This window comes from Chelmon rostratus, chromosome 19, assembly GCF_017976325.1.
Source record: "Chelmon rostratus isolate fCheRos1 chromosome 19, fCheRos1.pri, whole genome shotgun sequence".
Lineage (NCBI taxonomy): Eukaryota > Metazoa > Chordata > Actinopteri > Chaetodontiformes > Chaetodontidae > Chelmon > Chelmon rostratus.
In genome coordinates, this window is record NC_055676.1 from 7,106,744 (window position 1) to 7,130,526 (window position 23,783).

Genomic DNA, 23,783 nt, shown 5'->3' on the forward strand with positions numbered 1-23,783 from the left:
GAGGTGGAACCTCCCGATTGAGTGATGGAGCAGCTGATCGACCATCTAAAGCCAGTCTGCTGGCATGGCAAAATCTACGGATAAGCTACAACCTCATCAACCCTCAAGTAAATAAAATAATACTCAGCTGAGTTTTGGAGAATGTTGCTGTTTTCTCTTGTTACCAGCATCAGACAAACGCATGTGTGTTTGCACGTGCAGTCTGAAGGTATGCCAGCCCAGCAGCTAACACTGGCCTGTTGTGAAGCTGAAGATATTTTGTCATTTTTCAACAGTTTCTTTCAGTTCAGCTGACAGGGAGAACTCCTCAGTATTCATCCTGTGCAGACGGCACGCCCTGTAGTGAATAGGGTTTCTGATTTAGGTTTTTTTTTTTTTTCAGACGGTGCCAAAAGTGAGGCGCCTCCAGATGCACAAGTCTAGAAATTGCTGGATGCCAGAAAGAATGCATGACAAAAGTCTTGTTTTGCCACTGCTGGAAACGCTTGATGTCTGTGTACAAGCGGCACTCTATCCCTATTTATCAGCTTGCCACCGTTTGAGCTCACAGAACTCGAGTCGTGTCCTTAATCTCGTGTTATTTCGTTATATAAACTGCCATCCCATTCAACCTGTTTATTCACGTCACCTTGATTTAGCTGTGATGCTGAGTTGTGATGAAGTTCCACGAAAGTGTCGGAACAGATTTGCGCACGTAAGAATGGATGACAGTGTTGTCACTGTAGAGCATTTTAGTGTCCAAAAGAATAAGATGCCAGAATACGTCTCATTTAGCCAACGACGATTCAGCCTCTGCTTGACAAATAATGAGGTAGACGGCATCTCCTGCTATCAACTTGGACAGTTTTGATGTCAACACGAGTAGCATTACAGATATGACACCGCATGACAGGCCTTATGTCATGTGTACAGTGCTGTCATTTAAACATCTAAGTGACCATGTCAAATTAGTTCAGAGCCACTTATCATGTCACTGTTTTTCAATTTTACGGCTTCGGGCTCATCAATTTTGCTTAGCATTAAGGGCATTATTTTGAGGTCGCTGACAGCTTCTTGACAGTTTCTAAACGATGTCTCACATCTTCAACTGGTTCATTCATTAAAAGCCTGGCTTTTGGCCAAATGTCGCTTCACTTGCCAGAGCGAGCGCAGAGGCAGTCTGGCTTCTCTGCATGCATGACATACACTACCTCGAACAGTACAGATGAAGTTACTTGACTGCTCTCACATCAGTCAGATGGAGCTTTTACAGATGTAAGTGCTGTGATTAGTACTCTGGAGCATGGCAACAGCCAGAGTACTATTAGGTCATGGGGATTTCTTTGCAAGGCCATTAATGCTAAGTTAAACCGTCCCGATAAATAGAGGGATTAGCTCAAATGTGTGATCCATCTTCACTTATTTTTATTTTCCCCTTGTACTCTGCCTCTCAAATCTAGCATTGATTTGTCCTATATGTTTTACAGTACATAAACTACACCAGGTAAGAAGGGGAGGTGGATTAAATGGAACTAAATAGGCCGTGCAGTTTTTCATGGTGCATTGTTGTTTTCCCAATAGCAAAGATCCGCTACCAGCCAGCCCTGCCCAGCCAGAGAGAATTCCTTACCCAGAACATGCCTGTGGGCCACATGATAAAATTCATCATCACCTACCAGACGGTGAGTAACATTAGATGATCACAAGTGAGCAGATGTTTACATGAATAATGTTGTGCTAATACAAATGCAGAAACATTCATTTTGAACAATCAAACCTTGGATTCTAAACAGTTGTTGAAGCATTCACGTATTTTTCTTCGCCAAAGGGTTTGTCTCAAAACATTGTTACACTTGTCACAAATCTATGGAAAAAACAGCTCTGTCAATTTACGAAGTAGATAATTAAATTTGTCATATTGTACTGACAAAGGGTAGTTATGTGAAGGTGTTTTATTTTTAACCCCATACAGTTGATGAAAACACTCTACATGCTTGTCAGGTATGATACTATACACAGTTGCATTTCATAAAAGCAATTTGTGAGCACTGCTTACATGCAGATCACAAATAGTAGCAGCATCATGTTTCTCAATTGATTGTTGCATGCAAATTGAAGGTACATTTTGTATCCAGCAGAGCTCTTGCGTGCTTATGCATGGGGCGCTAGTATGCAGGTTGTTTTGATTAGTAATATTTATTAAAATAGGCAGGAGATGAAATGTCGTCATGCATGTTGCAAATTTGAGGAAATGAGCCCCCGCATTCGAATAATCCACAGACAAGACTGGATCAAAATACCAAATCAAGTTGTAGCTTTCAGCCAGCCATGGCCAGGAATACATTTGAAGTCTTGTTTGCCGTGTGCAGTGTTTTCTTTCATGCGAAATGCAAGAATGTCTCCCAGCTGTGGCATCAGCAGAAGTGAGGGAAAATCATTTTCCGATATGTATTTGTCTACCTATTTTCTGAAATAGCAAAGCCTGTAGCAGACAGTAGTCTGACTCATTTGGCACAAGTTCTTTATAGATCTCAATCCATTGTACAAAAGATCTTCTAGCACATGAAATTTGATTGGTTTAATCTTTTCCATTTTGCACTTCACAACCACACAATTAATTAACAAAATGCTTGTGCACCTTGTTAGTAGATTAAATTTGTCTACTGTAATGAACACAAAATCATTAGTCCTCATGCAAACACTTATTAGATCTGTGCCTTGGTGTCTTGCCAAGATGCACTTGGAGTCTGATAAGTACACGAGAATATTGGTCACTGATCTAGAATATGGTTTATTGGAGTATTTGAGCATGTTCTGTCCAGAGTCAGATAGCGAGCTTACTTTTTCTGCAAGTGTGGACTTGCAGACTCACAGAGTTTACAAGTGGGCACTTGTAACCTCTGGCGTGCCAGTCCAAGAATTTATCACTCTGGCGGAGTGTCAAGTGCGCTTGACTGTGGACCTCAAGAGAATCTGCTCCAAGTGCAGACCTCACCAGTTTGGAAGATTTCCCCTCAATTTAGATACATAACACAAATGTATATTAAAATTATTCAATTTTTTTTTTAAATACAAGTTCATTCTCACTCTCTACTCATCGTCTACGGACACTTTGTCAAAAACCCTTGGCTTCAGTTTTTTAGGGTTAACGATGGCCAGCCAACACATACTGTGGAAAGAAAAGACGAACAAAAGTCCCACGTTTGCAGAAGTTGATGTTGATTTTATTTTACAGATGAAAGGAACAGTTATTTTAGTGCCATTTTTCAATGTGCAGGTTAGTTCAATAGACTTCTGTAGACAGCCTGTTCTCTCTCCCAACACGGGAAATGTCATAGTAGAAACATGCAGAGAAGTCCACTAACAGAGGAAGTTGAGGTTAGGGTGGTTGGATGGGTCAAACACATGACTTTCACCCAGGAGACTGGGGTTTGCGCCCCGTGTGGAACCGAATGTGAGGGTTCATTTCTAAGTGAAGCAACGTACATAACATACATAAAAGTTTGGCCACCCCTGGTCAAAATTCCTATTACTGTCAATTGTGTGCCAACTGTGAGTTGAAGATGAACTGATCCAAAACACATTAATTATTTTTAACATTTTGATCAAGATTCGTGTATTATTTTGATTTGTGCAATTTTAGAGTGAAACAAAAGTAAAGGAGCACCACACAAAAGTTTGAGCACCCCAAAGCCTGATGCATTTTGAAAACAAGTCCTGTGGACGAATGAATTAAAATAGAACTTTTTGGCCACAATGAGCAAAGGTACAGTATGTTTGGTGAAAAAAGGGTGCAGAATGTCATGAAAAGAACACCCTCTGCAACTGTCGAGCCTGGGGGTGGATTGATGCTTTGGACTCGGGGAACATTTCACTCTCTGTTAGAGGAAGAATGGATTCAAATAAATATCAGCAAATTCCATTCGCACCATCTGTATAAAAGTTGAAAACGAGATAACATCTACAACAGGATAATGACCCTGAACACACCTCAAAATCCACAGTGGACTACTTCAAGAGGCTCAAGCTGAAGGTTTCGCAGAGGCCCTCACAGTCCCCCTGACCTAAACACCATCAAAAATCTGTGGATAGACCTCAAAAGAGCAGTGCATGAAAACATGAGCCAAGAATATCACAGAGCTAGAAACATTTTACAAGAAGAATGGGGCACAAAAAGAAGAACTGTAAGCCTAACCCTCTTAGCTGGCTAAAGCGTTTACAAGCTGTGACACTTGCAGTAACAGGGGGTGTTATTAAGTATTGACTATGCAGGATGTCCAAACTTTTGCTTCGGGCCCTCATTCATTTTTGCTTTTTTTAAGATTGTAAAAGATGGGAATATAGAAGGACTCTCACTTGAAATATTGAAGAAATTTGTCATTTTTAACTTTATGGCATTTGTAAACCAGGTAGTCTTTTACTTGCTTACCTATTCACAGTAACAGAAATTTTGACCTGGGATGCCCAATATTTTACTTGCCACTGTAATTATTTTAAGCCTAAACCTAACCAAAGTACAACTGTTTCACAACGTTAAACACATTCATTATTGTTGTCAGCAAATTTCATTCGGAAGTCTAACTGGATGTTGCTAACCAGACATTATATATTTATTGTTGTTAACTTCACCATGGAGCCCTGCATGTTGAAAAATGACAAAAAAGTGACCACACAGAATCCTGACCAAACTTATGTGACTAGTTCTTTAAGGCACTTTTTGACAAAGAAAGAAAATCCCAAGTCAAAAACTTTTTTAATGATGGTTTAGTTCCATCAAATATGTCATTAAGGCTGGCATGTACAGCACAAATGGAATGCATTTGTCTTTAATGTTATCAATTACAACTGCGCATTTCCTGCTCTGAAAAGGAAAAAAATGTCTGCTGTGAAAAACATCTGTTGGGATCTGAAGTCACCTCGCATTTTTAGCTCGCCGTGATGGCAGGAACATGTCGCAGTATTTGTAACTGAGGTCGCCAAGGGCCCAGGCTTTAAGTCCTGCGGGGGAACATTTCGATTCAGCCTTCAACTGTGCATGTCTCGACGGAAGCCTCGCCGCTGCTGTTGCATGGTTTTACTTTGAAAATACATGTACACCAAGTGTTGTACTTCACTTGTGTGCATGTCACAAAGCTCTCTGATGACTTAGAGAGCCACAGAACAATGTTGTCCTCCCTCCAATCCTCCTATCTGATCCTCACTGCGAGTCTGATCCTTTCTATTCTCGACATGTAGAGCTCCCATTTGATGTTTGTTTTTCATTTTAGCACATTTTTAATTAATTCTGGCCTCATCGTGTTTGAGTAGGTTCTTCCATTAAACATGAAATCTTAAGGTGAGAAAAAGAAATCCAATCTCCCTCTAAACTGAGATAAAGATCATTAGGGCTATTTGTTTGAATACACTGATTAGCAGGATCTGATTTCAGCCAATCCTACCCAGTGTATACCCTACAAACATTGGCCCTTGCCACCAATTGTAACTGCAGCACAGTGGGTAAAGAAGCAACTTGTAAAGACCTTTTTGAGCAGAACAAAGTACACTGATCTGCAGGCCTCTCACCTTTGCCAGAGTCCCCTGAGATGTACTTTCAGGGCCTGAAAATAGCTGTTCATGCTTGAAAACCCACAGGCATCATTGACTGGCAGCAATTCTGAATGAAGCAGTGGATCAAATACCTGCACAGCCTGGTGAGAGACAGGACACATCTGGTTGTAGTTATTGCCATTTATTGAGCCCATAAGTGGAAGTGGATGTTAAATTATTGTGATGTGCTGGTTTTAATGATAAATTCAGTTTATTAAATTAATAAGATATCCCATGGTGAATAATAGTGAAATACCCAAATTCATATTTCCTGAAATTGTCTTCTGAAAGAAATTAGACCTTTTTTTCTACCTTGTTTGCATGCAAAAGCTTTGATACCAAGATGCATCCAAGGCTAAATGTCAAGACCGCTGAGTAAGCTATCCGAGACAAGTCAGAATCTGCATGTTGGCAGAGTGACACTGCTGCTCTCCCTTGTTTTATAATGCCGTCGGGGTTCTAGTGTGAATGGTCGAACAAACCAAATTTGTTGTGACGTGAGATGCCCACTAACAAAACAACCTGCAGTGGTCATCTAGTGCTACAAGATCTAAGAAGATTTCTTTCCAAACACTGTGGTGATAAAACAATGACCATGTAAAATTCATCATGTAAATCATGTAAAATTATATATTAATGTTCAGACGGCCCTCATCTTTTTAGCTGAGGTTAAAACAAGCAGTATTGTTGCTTTGAAAACTGCTTGAGAGGGAAGTGCATAGTGCATACGAAGAGCTCCCTTTAAAAGGACGTCAAGAACCATCAGCAGTCCCCACTGAAGGGAGAAGAGTGTGTTTAATACTGGACACTGCCGTCTAAAACCAACCTCTTGAAAACCCATGACCAGAGGAAATGAGACACTTTGATAGCAGAGGGCAGCAGACGTATCTCTACTAGAAGATGTGGGAAAAAAAAGAGAACACTGAGCTGACTGAGCAGTTCACTGGAGCATTCCCAAGGATTTTGCAGTTTCAGCATAAATAGTTAAGTCTGCATTCCGGCCTTGGAATATCTTCTCCACAATGGGGGACAATTATAGAAGCACCCCCTGGTCTCTCTCAGGATCCAAGAGGCAGCATCAGGCTGGGCATCACATCTGTATCTTCACCTACCTGTGACATCTCTTTCCAATACTGGGAAATTTGCCAGGGAAACACCCACCATCTCCGCATAATATAGAGTTCATGTGAAGTCTGGGTGTAAAAGGCTGAGCAGTAGGAAATTCTGTAGCCTGAAGGAGCCTGTTTGTGTATGGTGTGTAGGCAATGTATCCAAACAGTGGTGAGTGGATTGTTGTGGGGTGACAGGTCAGGGGTCAGCAAGTGTCCTGCTTTGAGATATAAAGGTCCATGTACGCTGAGCTGAACAACGTCCAACAATGTCGCAGCCTTGACTAGGGCAGGATCCTCACCGAAGCTGCGTGTTTGCAGAACTGCAACCTCGTTCAGCACGCTGTGCACTGTTTACTCACTGTGTATTGCCAGCAAATGCCTCTTCTCCTCAGTGTCTCCTGAAGTCTCGAATTGGATAAAGGTATGCCGTCATACTTCACGCCTGTTGGTCACTCAAATTAGCCTCCCTGATAGTGCACTTTGGTAGGACCACTGAGCCGTCCTGTCCAGAAAATGGATGGGACTTGTGGCGGTTGGTATTGTCTGTGCTGTTATTTTGAAGGTCCATTTCCTGTGTTCTGTTTTGTGGGCTGTAACTTTACGTTTTGTTTTCCTGAGGCTCCCTTCCCCCCCGATGCGTCGAGGAGTGTTTGGGCACACCTGAGTTCACTTCCGGAGATTAGGACGCCTATTTAACCTCTGCGGAGTGACTCCTCGACGCCAGAGTATACTTCCACGTTCCGTGGTATCAGTTGGTCTCAGTCTCCTGTGGTATTGTACGTTTCTATAGCTTGCGGAACTTTTTTGATTAATTGTTTGTCTCTTCTCTTTTTGTTCCAGTGCCTCCCTTGCCCACACAGCCCAGCACTCTCTGGACCTCTCTGAGTTCGTGTTTTGTTTGGACCTCACGCTGCCAGCGATTGTTTCAGTTATTGCCTGTTGTTGCAAAATAAACTTTTGTTAACCTTCTCCGTTTCCGCTCCTGGGTCTCTCTCTGCACCCGCCGTCACAGAATACTCTGGCCAAACATGGACCCAGCGGATTCGGACCCCTTTCGAGCGGCGCTCGCCCATCAAGGACTACGTCTCGGCCAGCACGAGGACATGCTGCGGGGAGTAATGGAGGCAGTACAAGGTCTCAGCGTCCAAGTCCGTGACCTCACCGCTTACCTCAGCCGCACGGACACCCGTGGCTCTCCTTCCTCCCCAAGTCCCACACCAGCGCCACCCCCACCGGCAACCGCTGCAGCCCAATCTACCTCTCTGTCTGTCTCTCAGCGTGAGCCGTATGTGCCGGCCCCCGAACCCTTTTCAGGTGAAGTTGGTAATGCTGGGGGGTTTATCTTGCGCTGTTCACTAGTATTTGATCAACAACCCCTTAGTTATCCTTCTGATAGAGCTAAGATAGCTTATACAGTTAATTTGTTACGGGGCAGGGCAGCGCAGTGGGCTACAGCGTTATGGGAACAGCACTCCCCCATTCTCTCGTCTTTCGACAGTTTCTCGAGGGAACTTAGTCGTATTTTTGATCATTCACGACAGGGGCAGGAAACTGCTAGACGCCTATTCTCCTTGGCGCAGGGAGCGAGATCAGTGGCAGATTACTCTATTGACTTCCGTATCGCAGCTTCAGAGAGCGGGTGGGGGGAGTTAGAGCTACGAGGTGTTTTCTTACGGAGTCTTTCTAGTGAGTTAAAGGACGAATTAGCTTCCAGAGATGAACCCGATTCCTTAGAGTCATTAATCTCCCTCGCCATACGCATAGATAACCGCTTGAGAGAAAGACAGAGAGAGAAAGCCCAGACTCGCCTCTCTCATGTTCACGAGCCAGCTTCCCTCGCTCCCCCTTCAGCCAGTGGCGGATCCTCCGGCCACTCCGCTGCTCCCTCCACGTCCTCCTCTCACCCTTCGGAGCCCATGCAGTTGGGTCGGACCCGTCTCCACCCCAGCGAGCGGCAGCGACGTTTCAGCCAGCGGCTCTGTATCTACTGTGGCCAGGGAGGTCATTTTCTCGCTAACTGCCCTCAGACGCCAAAAGGGCAGGCTCACCCGTGACGGAGAGCGCACTGGTGAGTCAGACATCCCCTAATCCCAGCTCTCCCTCCCGTATTACCGTGCCCTCCTGTCTGCTTTGGGGTCGTGAGTCGCTTCCCATGAGGGTTCTGATTGACTCAGGGGCAGACGAGAGCTTCATCCACACCGAACTAGCCACCCAGCTTAAGCTCCCCCTTGAATCCCTCCCGGTGCCCAGAAATGTAACCGCCTTAGACGGCCGACGTATAGCTCAGGTCACTCAACGTACGGTCCCGGTCACGCTCATAATCTCTGGGAATCATAGAGAAGACATCCAATTCTTCGTCATTCCTTCCCCTCAGATCCCCCTGGTGTTGGGCCTCCCCTGGTTGCTTAAACATAACCCCCAGATAGACTGGACTACAGCTAGTATCTCCACCTGGAGCCCATTCTGTCATGCCCACTGTCTTCGTTCGGCCAACCCATTTTCTTCCCGTGTTTCTCCACCACCTCCCACGCCCCCTGTCCTTACCTCCGTGCCTCCCGAGTACCATGACCTAGCCCCTGTGTTCAGTAAAGAGTTAGCCCTGTCCCTGCCTCCTCATCGCCCCTACGATTGCTCCATAGACCTCCTCCCTGGTGCTCCTCTCCCTTCTAGTCGGCTGTATAACCTGTCACGCCCCGAGAGAGAAGCCATGGAGACATACATCCAGGATTCTCTAGCCTCTGGACTCATCCGCCCCTCATCCTCTCCGTTAGGGGCTGGCTTCTTTTTTGTTAAGAAGAAGGACGCCTCCCTTCGCCCCTGCATCGACTTCCGTGGACTTAACGACATCACCGTTAAGAACAGGTACGCTCTCCCTCTCATCGACCCCTCCTTCGAACCACTCTGCTCCGCCACCATCTTCTCCAAGCTTGATCTGCGCAACGCTTATCACCTCGTCCGGATAAAGGAGGGTGATGAGTGGAAGACAGCTTTCAACACACCGTTAGGTCATTTCGAATATTTAGTCATGCCTTTTGGTCTCACCAACGCCCCCGCTGTCTTCCAGGCTCTCATTAACGATGTCCTCAGAGACATGTTAAACCGGTTTGTTTTCGTTTATTTAGATGACATATTGATTTTCTCTCGAGATCTAGAGGAACATAGACAGCATGTAAGACTAGTGCTTCAGAGACTTCTTGAGAATAAATTGTTTGTTAAAGCGGAGAAGTGCGAGTTTCACTCTGACTCAGTGGGTTTCCTCGGCTATATCATCGCCAAGGGTCAGCTAAGACCCGATCCTGCCAAGATCCAAGCTGTCACGGATTGGCCCGTTCCCACCACCCGGAAGGAGTTGCAGAGGTTTCTCGGCTTCGCTAACTTCTACCGCAGATTTATCCGTGACTACAGTAAGGTAGCTCTTCCCCTCACTAGACTTACTTCTGTGAAAATCCCCTTCCAGTGGTCTCCCGATTCCCAACAGGCTTTCACCCAGCTTAAAGCACTGTTTACCTCTGCCCCGGTGCTCAAACACCCCGATCCCACTCGTCAGTTCGTGGTCGAGGTGGACGCTTCCGACTCCGGTGCTGGTGCCATCCTCTCCCAGAGAGACCCTCAGACTCACAAACTGCATCCCTGTGCTTTCTTTTCCCGCCGCTTATCCCAGGCCGAGCGGAATTACGACGTCGGGAATAGAGAGTTGCTGGCTGTGGTTTGGGCGCTTCAAGAATGGAGGCACTGGCTGGAGGGCGCTACGGTTCCCTTTTTGATCTGGACTGATCATAAAAACCTCGCCTACTTACGCACCGCGAAGAGGCTTAATCCCCGCCAAGCCAGATGGGCTCTGTTTTTGAGCCGGTTCAATTTCACCCTCTCCTATCGCCCCGGCTCCCGTAACACTAAGCCCGACGCCCTGTCCCGTCTCTATGCCCCTCCCCTGGACTCGGAACATCAGGATGTCATCCTCCCGCCGGCTTGCATCGTGGGTATGGCTACATGGGAGATCGAATCCCTCGTGCTCCAGGCGCAGAAGCAACAACCGGACCCTGGTTCCGGTCCCCCCGATCGCAAGTTTGTCCCGGATTCGGTCCGGTCGCAAGTTCTCCAGTGGGCTCACTCCTCTAGACTTACCTGTCACCCTGGTTTCCACCGCACCCTCCAGTTCCTCCGTCAGAGCTTCTGGTGGCCGAGGATGTACCGCGACACCCGTGCATTTATTGCCGCTTGCTCTGTCTGTGCCAGGGGAAAAGCTTCTCATCATCCCCCTGCGGGGTTACTGCACCCCTTGCCCGTCCCAAGCCGCCCATGGTCTCACATCGCCGTGGACTTTGTTACTGGTCTTCCTCCATCTGAAGGTAACACTGTCATCTTAACTATTATTGATCGCTTTTCCAAGTCTGTGCATTATGTTCCTCTGCCTAAACTGCCTTCTGCCCTCGAGACTGCTAGTCTACTCGTGACTCATGTGTTCAAGCTTCACGGAATTCCCCTCGACGTGGTCTCGGACCGGGGTCCACAGTTCGCTTCCCAGGTGTGGCAGGAGTTCTGTAAGGCGGTGGGGGCCACGGCAAGTCTGTCCTCTGGTTACCATCCCCAGAGTAACGGCCAGACAGAGCGAGCTAACCAACATCTGGAGTCCGCTCTTCGCTGCGTGGCTGCTCATCATCCCGTCTCTTGGAGTACACACCTGCCTTGGATAGAATATGCCCACAACTCCCTCTCCTGTTCGGCCACAGGTATGTCACCGTTTCAGTGCTGTTTGGGTTATCAACCTCCCTTGTTTCCCGAGCAGGAGACTGCGGTATCCGTCCCTTCTGTGAAGGAGCACCTCCGGAGGATTAAGGAGGTATGGCAGTCTGCCAGAGCTGCTCTCACCCGCTCCACGGAGAGGAACCGACGGCTGGCCGACGCTCGCCGCGTCTCCGCCCCCGAGTACCGACCGGGTCAGCAGGTGTGGTTGTCGTCACGGGATCTTCCGTTGGATGTCGAGTCACGTAAGCTCTCTCCCCGTTTTGTCGGTCCTTTCGAGGTGTTGAAGATCATTAATCCGTCTGCCGTCAGGCTCAAGCTACCAGACTCTATGAAGGTCCACCCCACCTTCCATGTTTCCCTGTTGAAGCCGGTGCATTCCAGCGAGCTCAGCCCGCCGGCCGCCGCCCCACCTCCCCCCCGCCTCATTGATGGTCATCCCGCCTACACGGTGTCACGGATCTTGGATGTCCGTCCACGCGGCCGTGGTTTCCAGTTCTTGGTGGATTGGGAGGGTTACGGTCCAGAGGAGCGTTCCTGGGTCTCCAGGGGACTCATTCTGGATGACTCTCTCCTTCGGGACTTTTATGCCGCTCACCCGGACAAGCCGGGTAGAACGCCTGGAGGCGTTCGTTGAGGGGGGGGTACTGTGGCGGTTGGTATTGTCTGTGCTGTTATTTTGAAGGTCCATTTCCTGTGTTCTGTTTTGTGGGCTGTAACTTTACGTTTTGTTTTCCTGAGGCTCCCTTCCCCCCCGATGCGTCGAGGAGTGTTTGGGCACACCTGAGTTCACTTCCGGAGATTAGGACGCCTATTTAACCTCTGCGGAGTGACTCCTCGACGCCAGAGTATACTTCCACGTTCCGTGGTATCAGTTGGTCTCAGTCTCCTGTGGTATTGTACGTTTCTATAGCTTGCGGAACTTTTTTGATTAATTGTTTGTCTCTTCTCTTTTTGTTCCAGTGCCTCCCTTGCCCACACAGCCCAGCACTCTCTGGACCTCTCTGAGTTCGTGTTTTGTTTGGACCTCACGCTGCCAGCGATTGTTTCAGTTATTGCCTGTTGTTGCAAAATAAACTTTTGTTAACCTTCTCCGTTTCCGCTCCTGGGTCTCTCTCTGCACCCGCCGTCACAGGACTGACCCTGAAGAAATTTTTTGTATATAGTACTCTAAAATTATAATGCAAGAATGTTGTGTCTCCTTTATTCTTAAAGCAATACTTGGGAGAGTGCAAGCACGGTGCAATGTAAATGAGGTTTCCTTTTTTTTTTTTACTCTATTTGGATACAGTTAGTTTAGTCATTCTTTTGCGGTCTCAGCAAAATATCTTCAAACTAATAACTAGGCAAGGTAAGGCAAGACAACTGAAAAACCACATTCATTTTTTCAATGATCATTTATCAGATCCAGTCAGTATTTATTCAGGGTAAAAAAAACAAACAAGAACAGCACATCTGCAGTAATGGATGCACCAAAAATCATTGAATGCATCCTGATGTACGTGTGCATATGAGTGCATCTACAAATGTAAATGTGTTAGAACATTATTCCAATACCGTAGCATCTGAGTCACAAAATGAATGTAAGCATAAATAAGAGATGTCACAGCAAAGTGTCATTTCATGCACACTCAAAACAGTCTGTACTGCCCAAAAGCCTTGTTTGCAGGTACATCAGAGTTACTTATTATTACATGAGGCCGTGAAGTTGCCAGCAGGCTAAGCATAGCGTGTGCAAGCCACACAAACACTTATTATTTTATGAGACATTCGATTTCCATTTGAAGGTCTCATGCTGTCTTAGGAAGTACCTTAGAATAAATACTGAAATGGTAAAATCTGTCATATTATTTTGGCCAAGGTTATGCTGCTCTGTATATTTTGTGAATGTACGTAATTCTCACACAGCACAAACCTAACTTCCACATAATGGAAGGTTGTATGGTTCTTCAGCCCAGCTTTCACTATTGCCTTTGATGATAAAATTCAGCCACAATAGTAGCAATAAAAAATTAAGAAAACGCAATTCAGCTGCAAACATTCAGCTGCAGAGCAAGCATTCAAAACAGGCACACACTCTTCAAGTACAGGCATTGTGTGGCCTCTATTCAGTTCATGAGGTTGCGAACAAGCATGCAAATAAAGGGCAAGGTTCAGCAGCAGGATCACCAATATAGCAAACTAATGTCAAAATCACATTTGTTATTATTGTTGCTTTTCTGATGCATTGGCACGTGTCAGCATTGGGAAATAGGACTATTGCACTGGCTGCTCATGTGTTGAATTTAAGTTACTAACAATATTGTTGATCCATTTCGACAAATTCGGTTTTTAGCATGAGGAGCAGCGAGCTGACCAGTGTTCGTTGCCTTGCATACCGATGCTGGCAGAGTAAGGAAGTTCAGCAAAGTGAATTACCGTCAACTTCCACTGACTTTTCACATATATTGATAATGATAATGTACTGTATCCAGACAGTTATACACACCACAGACGAGAGATGGCCCGAGATAAAAACTATGATGTATTGTGCTAAATGGCTGTAATTCTTGATAAATGATAAAGCTGTGAACTGTCTCTGTTTCTCCACAGGCTTTTTGGAAGGAGAAGGGCTTCTCTGGGGAAATAGTGGCAGGGTCCTCCGATGACTGTCCATTCTGTGTTACCTTTGATGCCACTAGCCCCAGTGGAAATGCTGCTTTGGTAGGCTTCATGGCCGGCCAGCTGGCTTCTCAGTGGAGCTCCAAGGAGGTAATGGGTTATCAGTGTGGAGACTGATACAATGATATAATTTAAATTCATAATGTATATAAATGGTAATTGAGCAGAGAAATGGATGCATATTTTTTGCTATGACATATATATTTGAGTTGACAAATTCAAATGTGGGAGTGTTAATTATACCTGAAAACTGCCTTAGGTCCGCATGTATTGTGAAAATTAAGCTGGCTATACTAGTTTCTAGCATCACACAGTGCGATTTCTCATGCATGTTTAGCCTTTTTAAGCCTGGTAAATATTTCGTGTGGAGACAAAGGCAACACAGTGTGCATTATCAAAATGATGTTATTGTGTCAAACAAAATGCTCAGGGGCAACATTATGAAACTTGCATGAGCGATTGTGCAGCACCTGAGCTCTGAAACAGCACAGCATTATTCTGTAAAGTGAGGAGAACAGTGGGGTGGTCCTGCCAGCTTTCAATATTCGTTACCCTGGTAAATATGGAACAAGGAAACAGTGGCTTTCAAATCTTTTCTGGCACGGTCCCCTTCAGAATCTGGAAGAATTTCACCCCCCCCCCACCCCACAGTATTATCAATCATTAACACTGACAGGAAAAGGATCCAAGTTGAATTTCAGTGAACTGCATGCATGATAGCGTCAACAAGCTCTTATTTGTTTGTTTTCCCTACATAAATCATGCATTTGATTTCTTTTCTATAATTGGTGTTATCAAATGGAGAAGTTTTATTGGAATGTCAGGAGCCATCTCATCATGAATGGTTATCCACTCGCTTAGCAAGTAATCCCTTAAGCAATGGCCTTAAAAGACCTGACTGAATTATTATAATACAGACTCAACATAATATCAAGTGTGAGTTGAGTCTGTACTATATGAGTTATTTTCTGGTCTTGGATTCATGCAGGTGTAATATGCCGTTATGTCCATGTTGGCGACTGATAGCCTTATATTTAATCTGTCCTGCCTGAGACAGTATTGCTATTGACAGCCGCAAACTCAGAGCCGGCATCCTCTCCTCTTGCTTTTCCCCACTTTCCTCCCGTGTTGACATTTTCATTTAGTGCTTTCCCTTCACCTGAAACAAATAAATAAACCCAGCCTCATCCTAGTGTTGTTTTGGCATTTCGGTCGTTAGTCTGACTTGCTACGAAGCTCGAGCAGAGCTGTCTCCCTGCTGTTCCACGCTGCTTAGTGTGCTGAATAATTAACCCCCGCTTGCTACCTCGCTGCTAAACAGAGGAAAATAGTGTTGGTGTATGTGAGGCAAGTGGACAGCAAGGTCACAATTACACACTGCTAAATATTATATTACTTTTTTTCACATTTGGCTCTTATACAGTGTAATTATTTGGACTCACTCGATTGATTGTTTTGGTTTGCACAAGTGGAGTCGTACAAAAGCCATTTTTTTGCAATGTAATGTCACACTATTAGCGGTCCTGCAGCAAATTAACGGCGAGGGCTTTTTTTTCCCTTAAAGAAATTGCTCATCGAAAGCAATTTGGCACCATGCTTCAATTCCCTCTTTGTTCTTCTGCAAGGAGTGTATTAAGAGACTATGAGTTTCAGCTCCGAATTATTGCACACGAGTGTGCTGAGAGCAAAGGTAAAGTGACATGCAGATGAGGAATCTTAGACAATTTTGCAACAGCTGTCAGCATGTTTTATGGTGATCTGTCCTCTTGGTCCTCAGGCCTCAGTTGCTCTGTACATAACTCATCGTGTGAACTAATGCAACCAGGAGCATGTGCTGACCATGGTTGAGTTATTCAAATTGACTGCTGCTTCCTGTGTCCAGCTTGCATTTGTTTCTAGAATATCTCTTCATATTTCAGCAGCCTGCTGTAATAGTTCTGAGTGATAAGCAAGTGTAATGTACGTACCGTGTTGGCACCGGCTTTCCTGCTGTTTTCAGAGTGGCGAGAGAAGAGAAGCTGTTCTCTCCAGTCTGGTCAAATACCTAGGTCCTGAGGCTGCATCTTTCATCCACTATGAAGAGAAAGTAAGTAGTTCAGTGGCAGATGTCTGATGTAATAAAACAATAATGTTTTGGTTTGAGGCAGATTTTTGTTGTGCCAAAATTCATTCAATTCAATTCAGTCAGATTTTTAACCCTGAATTCCAGAGTAGAAAGCTTCTCTGTGTAGCAAAAGCTTGCATCTCTGTCAGCAAAACTAAAACCAAACATTTATTTAAAGACTTAGAATGTGGTGTAATGCTTAAAAAAAGAAAGAAAAAAAAACATAGGATGGTGAAAGGTCAGCATGAGATCTGGTGAGTTTTGAAATGGCTCAGGGACAGAAGTCTATCTCTTTTCTAGGCTGGTAGGAGAGGCCATCCATAGATTTATACTAGAAAAAGGGGACTTTTTTTTTGTTTTTTCCCTCCCTCACCCTTATGGCCAGCTGCAGCAGTGGACCTGAATGGCTGCTAGTAATTTTCCGAAAATAGAGGCTCATTTCTCTCTAGACACACATGAGCTTCTGCTAGCGGACAAACTGGGAAAAAAACGATATGCAGTCAGCTCAGTCTCACGCCACAGCGTGTAATAGACCCGCTGATCCCCTAGAGGATAGCATGTCAGTGTCACTCCTTGCCAAGGCATGAAAACAACGTGCGTGTATGAAGCAGAAGCAGCACACACGTAGCATTAAGGTGATTGCTGTGTGAAACAAAAAAAAAGTGTTGATGATTTAAGGTAAAGATCTTTTAAGCCAAACACGATCTATACCAAATCGGTGTACCGGCAGTTGCACTACACATTTTTGCGTGATCCCGGGATGCAGCAATAGATATCCTACTTGTTTAAATTATGTGCCACTCATACAGAACAGGTACTTAGCTACTTTACTTGATGTGCAGCATACAATGTGAGAGCACAGTTGTCATGCAGAAATCTGATTTTTTTTTTTAGAGCCTCAACTGCTTTAAGCTCACTTTACTGTTGGAAACTGATGGAAAGTTTTCAAGGAAACATGAGGCAGAGAAATTTAGAAAGACGTCATGAATGTACTTTGTAGGGACTCAAAGGGAACATTCAATTATACAATACGATGACAAGAACTCAGAACTTTGTGAAGAGAATAAAAGCTGATGAATTGATGGTGCAGTCTTGAGAAACATATTTGGCCTAATTTTATCTATTTTAGCCCAATGAGTATCAGATTTTTTTGGTATTTCCAAAATAGGAAACAAACTATTGAGACCACCGACCAGGACAACCCAGTTCCAAAGTTTCTTTTCTGTTCTGTATACTATATTTCTCTGCACATGACAAGCTGAAGGCTTAAATTCCACTAATCTGCCTCTCCGTTTTAGGAGAAAGGTATTGAGTAGGGGATGTTGGCAAGTCCACACTTACTGTTAGTAAGAAAATTTGTACAATCTAGTCAGGTGACACAGATTCTACAATGCAATACTAATATAAATTATACATCTTAAATAATAGCGATCCATGAGCATTTTTAACTATATTCATACAAGAGGTCATGTTTACAGTGTCTGCTTCAACAAGTAAAGTCAGTTTTTGGTGAATATGCATTTAGGTGGTCCATGGCATATGTTTTCACACTGTAAATAAAGAGTAGCTGCTAATAGCTAATCCAGCGTAATAGCCAATTTTGAGGAGTACCATCAAGTGCCATTTTGCTGAAACAAAGCCATGCTTTTGCACCGTGCCGTGAAATACCACAATTAAAATGACATTTAACGCTTCCACTTTACAGGATTGGGCACAGGAAGACTACAGCGGGGGCTGCCCTGTTAATGTCATGGTACCAGGTCTGCTGACATATTACCACCCTAGCCTGAGGAAGCCCTGTGGCAGGTAATCACCCCACTGATGACAAACACACCACAGCATCACACCTTTCCTTCTCCCAGCAGCCACCTTTCCTCTGTGTTCCCACCAGAACAAATAGCAATGTACAGTGGAGTAAACTGGCGCGACAGTTTCAAAAACGTTGATCTAAATCTTTTCAAGAGCTAAAGAATGTATAGTAAGTGGCATCATTGTACACTAGATGACAGTATGAGAGACACTGTGGCTGCTGGATGCTTGTGCTATCTTTATACACAGAATCAACACCAGGTATTACTCACTAGCCCCCAGAGCCTACAGATCATTGACATGAGTCATGGGAGTGATTATGTCTTCACTGATACATATTAGTCCAGTTCTAAAGAAATGGCAAAAGGTCGTCAGGAAGGGTGTTCTCATAGGAAACCGTCCTGTAATCCATTTCTAATGGCCTGTTCGGAGATGCACAAAGCTGAGCAAATGAGAGCGAGAGGTGGGGAGGGGGATCCAGGTAATGTATTTCCATAATGACATTAAGTCTGCGGGGAGCAGAGGGAGCTCATTACGTAACGCAACTCAAACAGAAGCATGGGGCGGCAGCCCTTATTCACATTCCTGGGCCATATAGGAAATGGATCCTCAAGGGCATGCTATGACCTTGACACAAATCCAGCACATGTAATGAAGACATGGCCATGCTCTGTTGGCTAAAATGCTGTAACCATACTGTATCTAACAGCACAGCGGATTCCAGGAGTGTCTGCTGGATTAAGGGATTTTATTTGGGCATGAATCTCAATACTGACCACAGTGTGGTTTTTATAATTAGAGTAATTATCCTAGGTGAATACAACGGCTGACTGGTCAGTATGTGAGATTTTTACTGAGAGGTCCTCCCTACTTAATTCTAGGTGTGCTGAGAGAGAATAGAGGAGAGAAGGTGTAAGAAGGAAGAAAAAGCTGCCAAGAACTATGAATAAATTGAAGTCAGCGCATCATTGCTTTACTAAGTTACCAGCTCCAAAATGCATGCAGAATAAATGCTGAGTTCTTTGGTAGGATGCTGAACTTTTTCAAAACAACAACAACAACAAAAAAAGGTTTGTGGCGCTTTACACATTGTTTGGATTATTGCTACCAACAGAGAAAGATTAGTTCATTCAACCCACGATAAACTGAGTCAAACAGAATACATTTAAAATCCTTTCAAGATGTGCGGACTTTATGTTGTGTATAATATCAAATGTTTATACTTTTACTATTTTAGAAGTTGGTGCTGAGGCTCATAATTAGGTGCCATAACTAGAGTTGTGAAATCTAACTCTATGATTACAGGTGAAGCTCTCATCAGAGCTCTATAGGTGTAGCAGTTCATCTCTCTGAGTCCACACAGTGAAGTTTGAATCCATTCAGCCAGTTGGGGATTGTCCAGTCAGTCCGCCTCCATCCTCTCTTTGGAAGGGCAGCAACAGCACTGCTCCTCTTGCTGAAACACAGATGAGTCTCATTGTGATCAGAGAAGCAGTTATAATATGTAGGATTCATTCTTTTTTACTCAGGTTTCGACTTCTTACAGGGCAATGCCTGATGTTTGCGTACATCAAAAGCTGGACTGCAGACTAAGTGCAGCTCAGCAAGAAATGATGATCTCATACATAACATAACTTAACATAAGGTCATACCAGCCCAGACTCATTCCAAAGTGTGCAATAGACATGCCCATCCACTGCAGGATAGCGTGCCAGTGTCGCCTATAGCCTTGCCTCAGTGTGAATAGTACACATGCGCATGAAAGTGCACTACCAGCAGGGGGCAATAATGACAAGCGCCAAGGACAAATATAGTATAAAGGCCAACAAAGTAATATTCTTAAGACAGATGAGACGATTGTGCTGTATGTCTTGCTGGGGGTACTGGTGACAGGACTGTACAGTGAGAGCTAAAACTCTGAATATTAGAACAGACCTCAGTCCAGAACATCTGTTAGATCTGTGTTGAAATGCCATGTGATCAAACACAGAGGTGCTCTCTGTTGGCAAAAACAGGCTGCACAACAGATTAGTGTCCACCATTGCACTCAATTAAGTCATCATGAGGAACTCACCTTTAGGTTTTTGGACATTGATTGTCAGATACACTATATGATTGTATGTTTAAAAAAAGTAAAAGGGAGAAAGGGAGCTAAGTGGAATTACATTTTTGGACCAAAAGCAGGACTCGGACAGGGAGAGCTTGCAACGGTTCAGTGTGGTTTCATTTGAAAAGATGGTGAGAAGAGGATTTGGAGAGCTGATCCACAGTTTATAGTGGAGCGGCACAAACAGAGAGAGCTGGGTTGAGTCTGTCGTCCGGTCTGTTGGAGGACAGACTGGCAGGACTCCGGCCAAGGAAGGCAGGGATCACAGAAGGATGTGAACCTGAGTCGCAAGCAAACACAAAATTACTCAGAATTCAGGAAAACACAGACTAACATAGCACTAGCGCCACAAAGGCAAACTGAGCGATCTGGCAAAGACTGGAAGGTAGAGCCACGCCCAGACCGACACACACACACGCACGCACACACACATTGAGAACAAACAAGAAACACAACAGTGGGAACACAAGGATTGGGACAGTACAGCCAGGGCTGTAAGGGGCCCTTATCACGAGTGGGCCTTGAGGTAGTTGTCTAGAGACGCTGGATGTTGATAACATGTCACCACGGGCTCAGAGGGGAATAGCACCAGCATATCATAACAAAATATTGGAATATGAACGAGTTTCGCCGCAGATTATGCGTTTATAGAGGCTGCGCATGGATGCCCCGAGTACTCGCATTATACGGATATACGCACCGCTACTCTGGGGCTAATTTCTTCAAAACGACTCCAAATGCCACCAAAGTTGTCTGGGTGAGTAAATGGTCGTATTTAATGCTAAAAATAAGGTCCAGGTTGTAAAAAGCAAAAGTTATCCTTTAACTGAGGAGCTCAAGGGCCCGTCGTTACTAGCTGGGGGCCACTGGGGAGAGGCACAGCCAGAACATGACGGAGGGATACAATACTGTCTCTTAACTAGAATTAAATCTGTCAGACAATTCAGGCAACATTTAATATCCACATATACAGACGGAAGGCATTACAGTGTATTTTACAACAAATAACAAGTTTATTCCAGAGAATGCGATAGTCACCATGATCAAATGCTTGAGGAAGATCAATGATGGAATAGAAAGAAAGCTTTTTTCATCCTAGAGTCAGTATTAGTGCTTAATGTGACAATGTGGACCAATTTCTTTTCAAATCCATTTTGTTCATCTGCTGTTATAGTATCTGACTCAGCCCACTGGGAAATGTGATTAAACTGAACACAGCAGAACAGTTTGTACACAGCAGAGGTCAAAATGATATCCCACTAGCTCAGAGGAATTCTTTTATCTTTATTCCCAAATTTAGAGATGGGTTTAATCCCGTGCTGCATTTCTAGAATCACCCACGTCGGAGTCTTCCAATGGCGGGCCACCACGCTCACATGCGGAAATATCGCATTGCTCTACAGTTCTGGCTGATCAGTTTCACTTAACTCTTATCTTACAATCATCTTCCTGAACAAGATACCGATAATCAAGTTTCATCAAGACCACAAGGCAGTCTTTTTAATCTGACAAGCTCTCACTCGTCTCGTCATAATGCTGCTGCTCATTATACTGTTTACTGCCACCTGCTACGCGTGCTGCTGTAATGGTCGTGTGGTTGTGATTGATTTCCCCCTACACCATTCCTGCATGTTTCATTTTTATTACCATACTCGGTGAATGCATTGCTTTCCTTTTTCATTATCGTTTGTACATAGTATATCTCAGTGATCTTTGGATTTGACGCAGACTGAGTCACCGCTGCATAAATCCATTACGGAGCACCCTCAAACAAAAGTGTGTAACCATGTGTTGCACTAAATGAGCCTATACATGACTTTAAACACTCGGGCACACTGATGTTTTAGGACTTTAAAATGCCGTCTTTATCGGTTTGAGGAGACCAATCAGGCTCCAGGAGCTCTCAGTGGATAGGCAGGTGGTGTGCCCTACCAACTCCAAGCTTGTTGACATGTTGCCAAAATGCCTTTCAGTTTGAGGGCTCAAGGTCTCGGATATTCTGCTGATGAAGTCTCCAATGGCATCTTTTAGTAGGCTGAACTAAACAATCAAAATGCTTCTAAACATTTCTCACTGCAGCTTTGGCACACGGTGATCCTCTGTTTAATCTCGACTACTATGTTTTTGTTGGTGATTTTAGCACCCTTTGCTGAACAGCGCCCTTGAATTTTATTGTTGCGGCCTGCTTTGCAACATCCGAGAAGTGTGTCTATATGGATTCCAGAGACAGCTTGCTTGCTGTCGAGGCCTCTAATTCTGCTGTTCAGATAACATAAATTAATCATCAGGGATACTGGCCAGATTAAAGGTGCTGAGGGGAAGCACTACCCTACTCTTCTGATTGGCGGACCAGGCTGGGGGCTGGTATCCTAGAGGAGCCTTGAAGGATGATGCGTTAGTGAATACATGAATAGTAAGCCTTATACATCCGTATACATTCACACTATCCTTTGAGTGAATTAATGGAACGTCTTGTGTCTTAGCAGTACATAGAGGTTGTTTAGGTAGTTTAGCCCATTTAGCTTCCATGTACCATGTACATGTACTGCATAATTACACTTCCTGTCAGACAGGTGTTAGGTGTTATCATATCATAGGTTGCAGGTTCACACAGGGGAGCCAACATGCACAGATCCCAAATCTCAATGCTGTGTTGAGTGTAAAGTGAGCTGATTAGTTAATACAGCTCATTTCAAGAGGCGGGTAACAAAAGATACATACACTATATTTCAAATCTGTAATAGTATTAAAAAACAAATCTGCCAAATGAACGTGTAGGGGATCCTCATGCATGTTCACCTAGGTGCAGCCCAGATTAGCATACTCCAGCCTTAAGGCATGCAGAATCACAAGCATTCAGAGACTGCGCATCATTCTCTTTTGTTTTTGTGGGTACCTAAATATAATTGCAATGTCATTCATATTACACAGTTAGTAAATAACAGACTTCAAGAAATTGCTACTTTCTGTAGAGTACTTTAACCTGCTGGAAGAGGGCCTCTCGCTTATCTGTAGAGGCTGTGAGTGGGTCCTTCAACTCACCTCTAAGGAAAACTGAAGAACATAACACGCAATCAAAGTGTCCATCCACTCCATTGAACATGCCATCACATTTAATATCTATCAGTGGCTGCAGGCCAGCCAGCTGTGGAGCAGAAGCTAATCTCTCATATATTGCTTTAGGTCTCACCTCTGCGTCTGTCTGCAGCAGGCAGAGTAGACCACAGAGGGCTAAAATTTAAGTCAAGACCAGCCTGTCAATCTGTATCCCAGAATAACGGCCTTAAGTTTCTCACTGAACCAACAGTGCAGGAAGTGCATTAGTCATGGTTGGTGCAAGTAGGGTAACAGGAACACAAGGTATAGGACACAAATGCAGACGACTGAGGCAGAGCTTAAGCAATTCAATGATTTATTGCACAAACTGGAGGTGCAAAGGATTATGGGATGATGAGACAGGCAAGGGTCAAAACCAGAGAGGGCCGTCCAAACAAATCTGAAAGGTCCAATAAATGGAAGAGGCAGGTAATGGGTCTCAGGGAAATTCCTACATGTGGTGGACTGCTAGAGGATAGTAGATCAATTAACTGAAATATTTATGCCACAAGTGCCGCATCTTAATCGCAGGAGCCGCTTTTTTTTTATAAGCGTATAAATGAAGCATTGTGATGCTATACAGAGA

At 44.4% G+C, this 23,783-nt stretch overlaps 1 protein-coding gene across 1 annotated transcript in view; it reads left to right on the top strand.

Annotated features, from left to right (window-relative positions):
- The window catches only part of si:ch211-127i16.2 (probable flavin-containing monoamine oxidase A), a 39,375-nt gene that overhangs the window by 14,039 nt on the left and 1,553 nt on the right, over positions 1–23,783 (top strand). The window contains exons 8-11 of the mRNA XM_041960667.1: positions 1,561–1,661; positions 14,013–14,171; positions 16,081–16,167; positions 17,891–17,991. Coding sequence (XP_041816601.1) covers positions 1,561–1,661; positions 14,013–14,171; positions 16,081–16,167; positions 17,891–17,991 — 448 coding nt within the window. The remainder of the gene's footprint in view (positions 1–1,560; positions 1,662–14,012; positions 14,172–16,080; positions 16,168–17,890; positions 17,992–23,783) is intronic.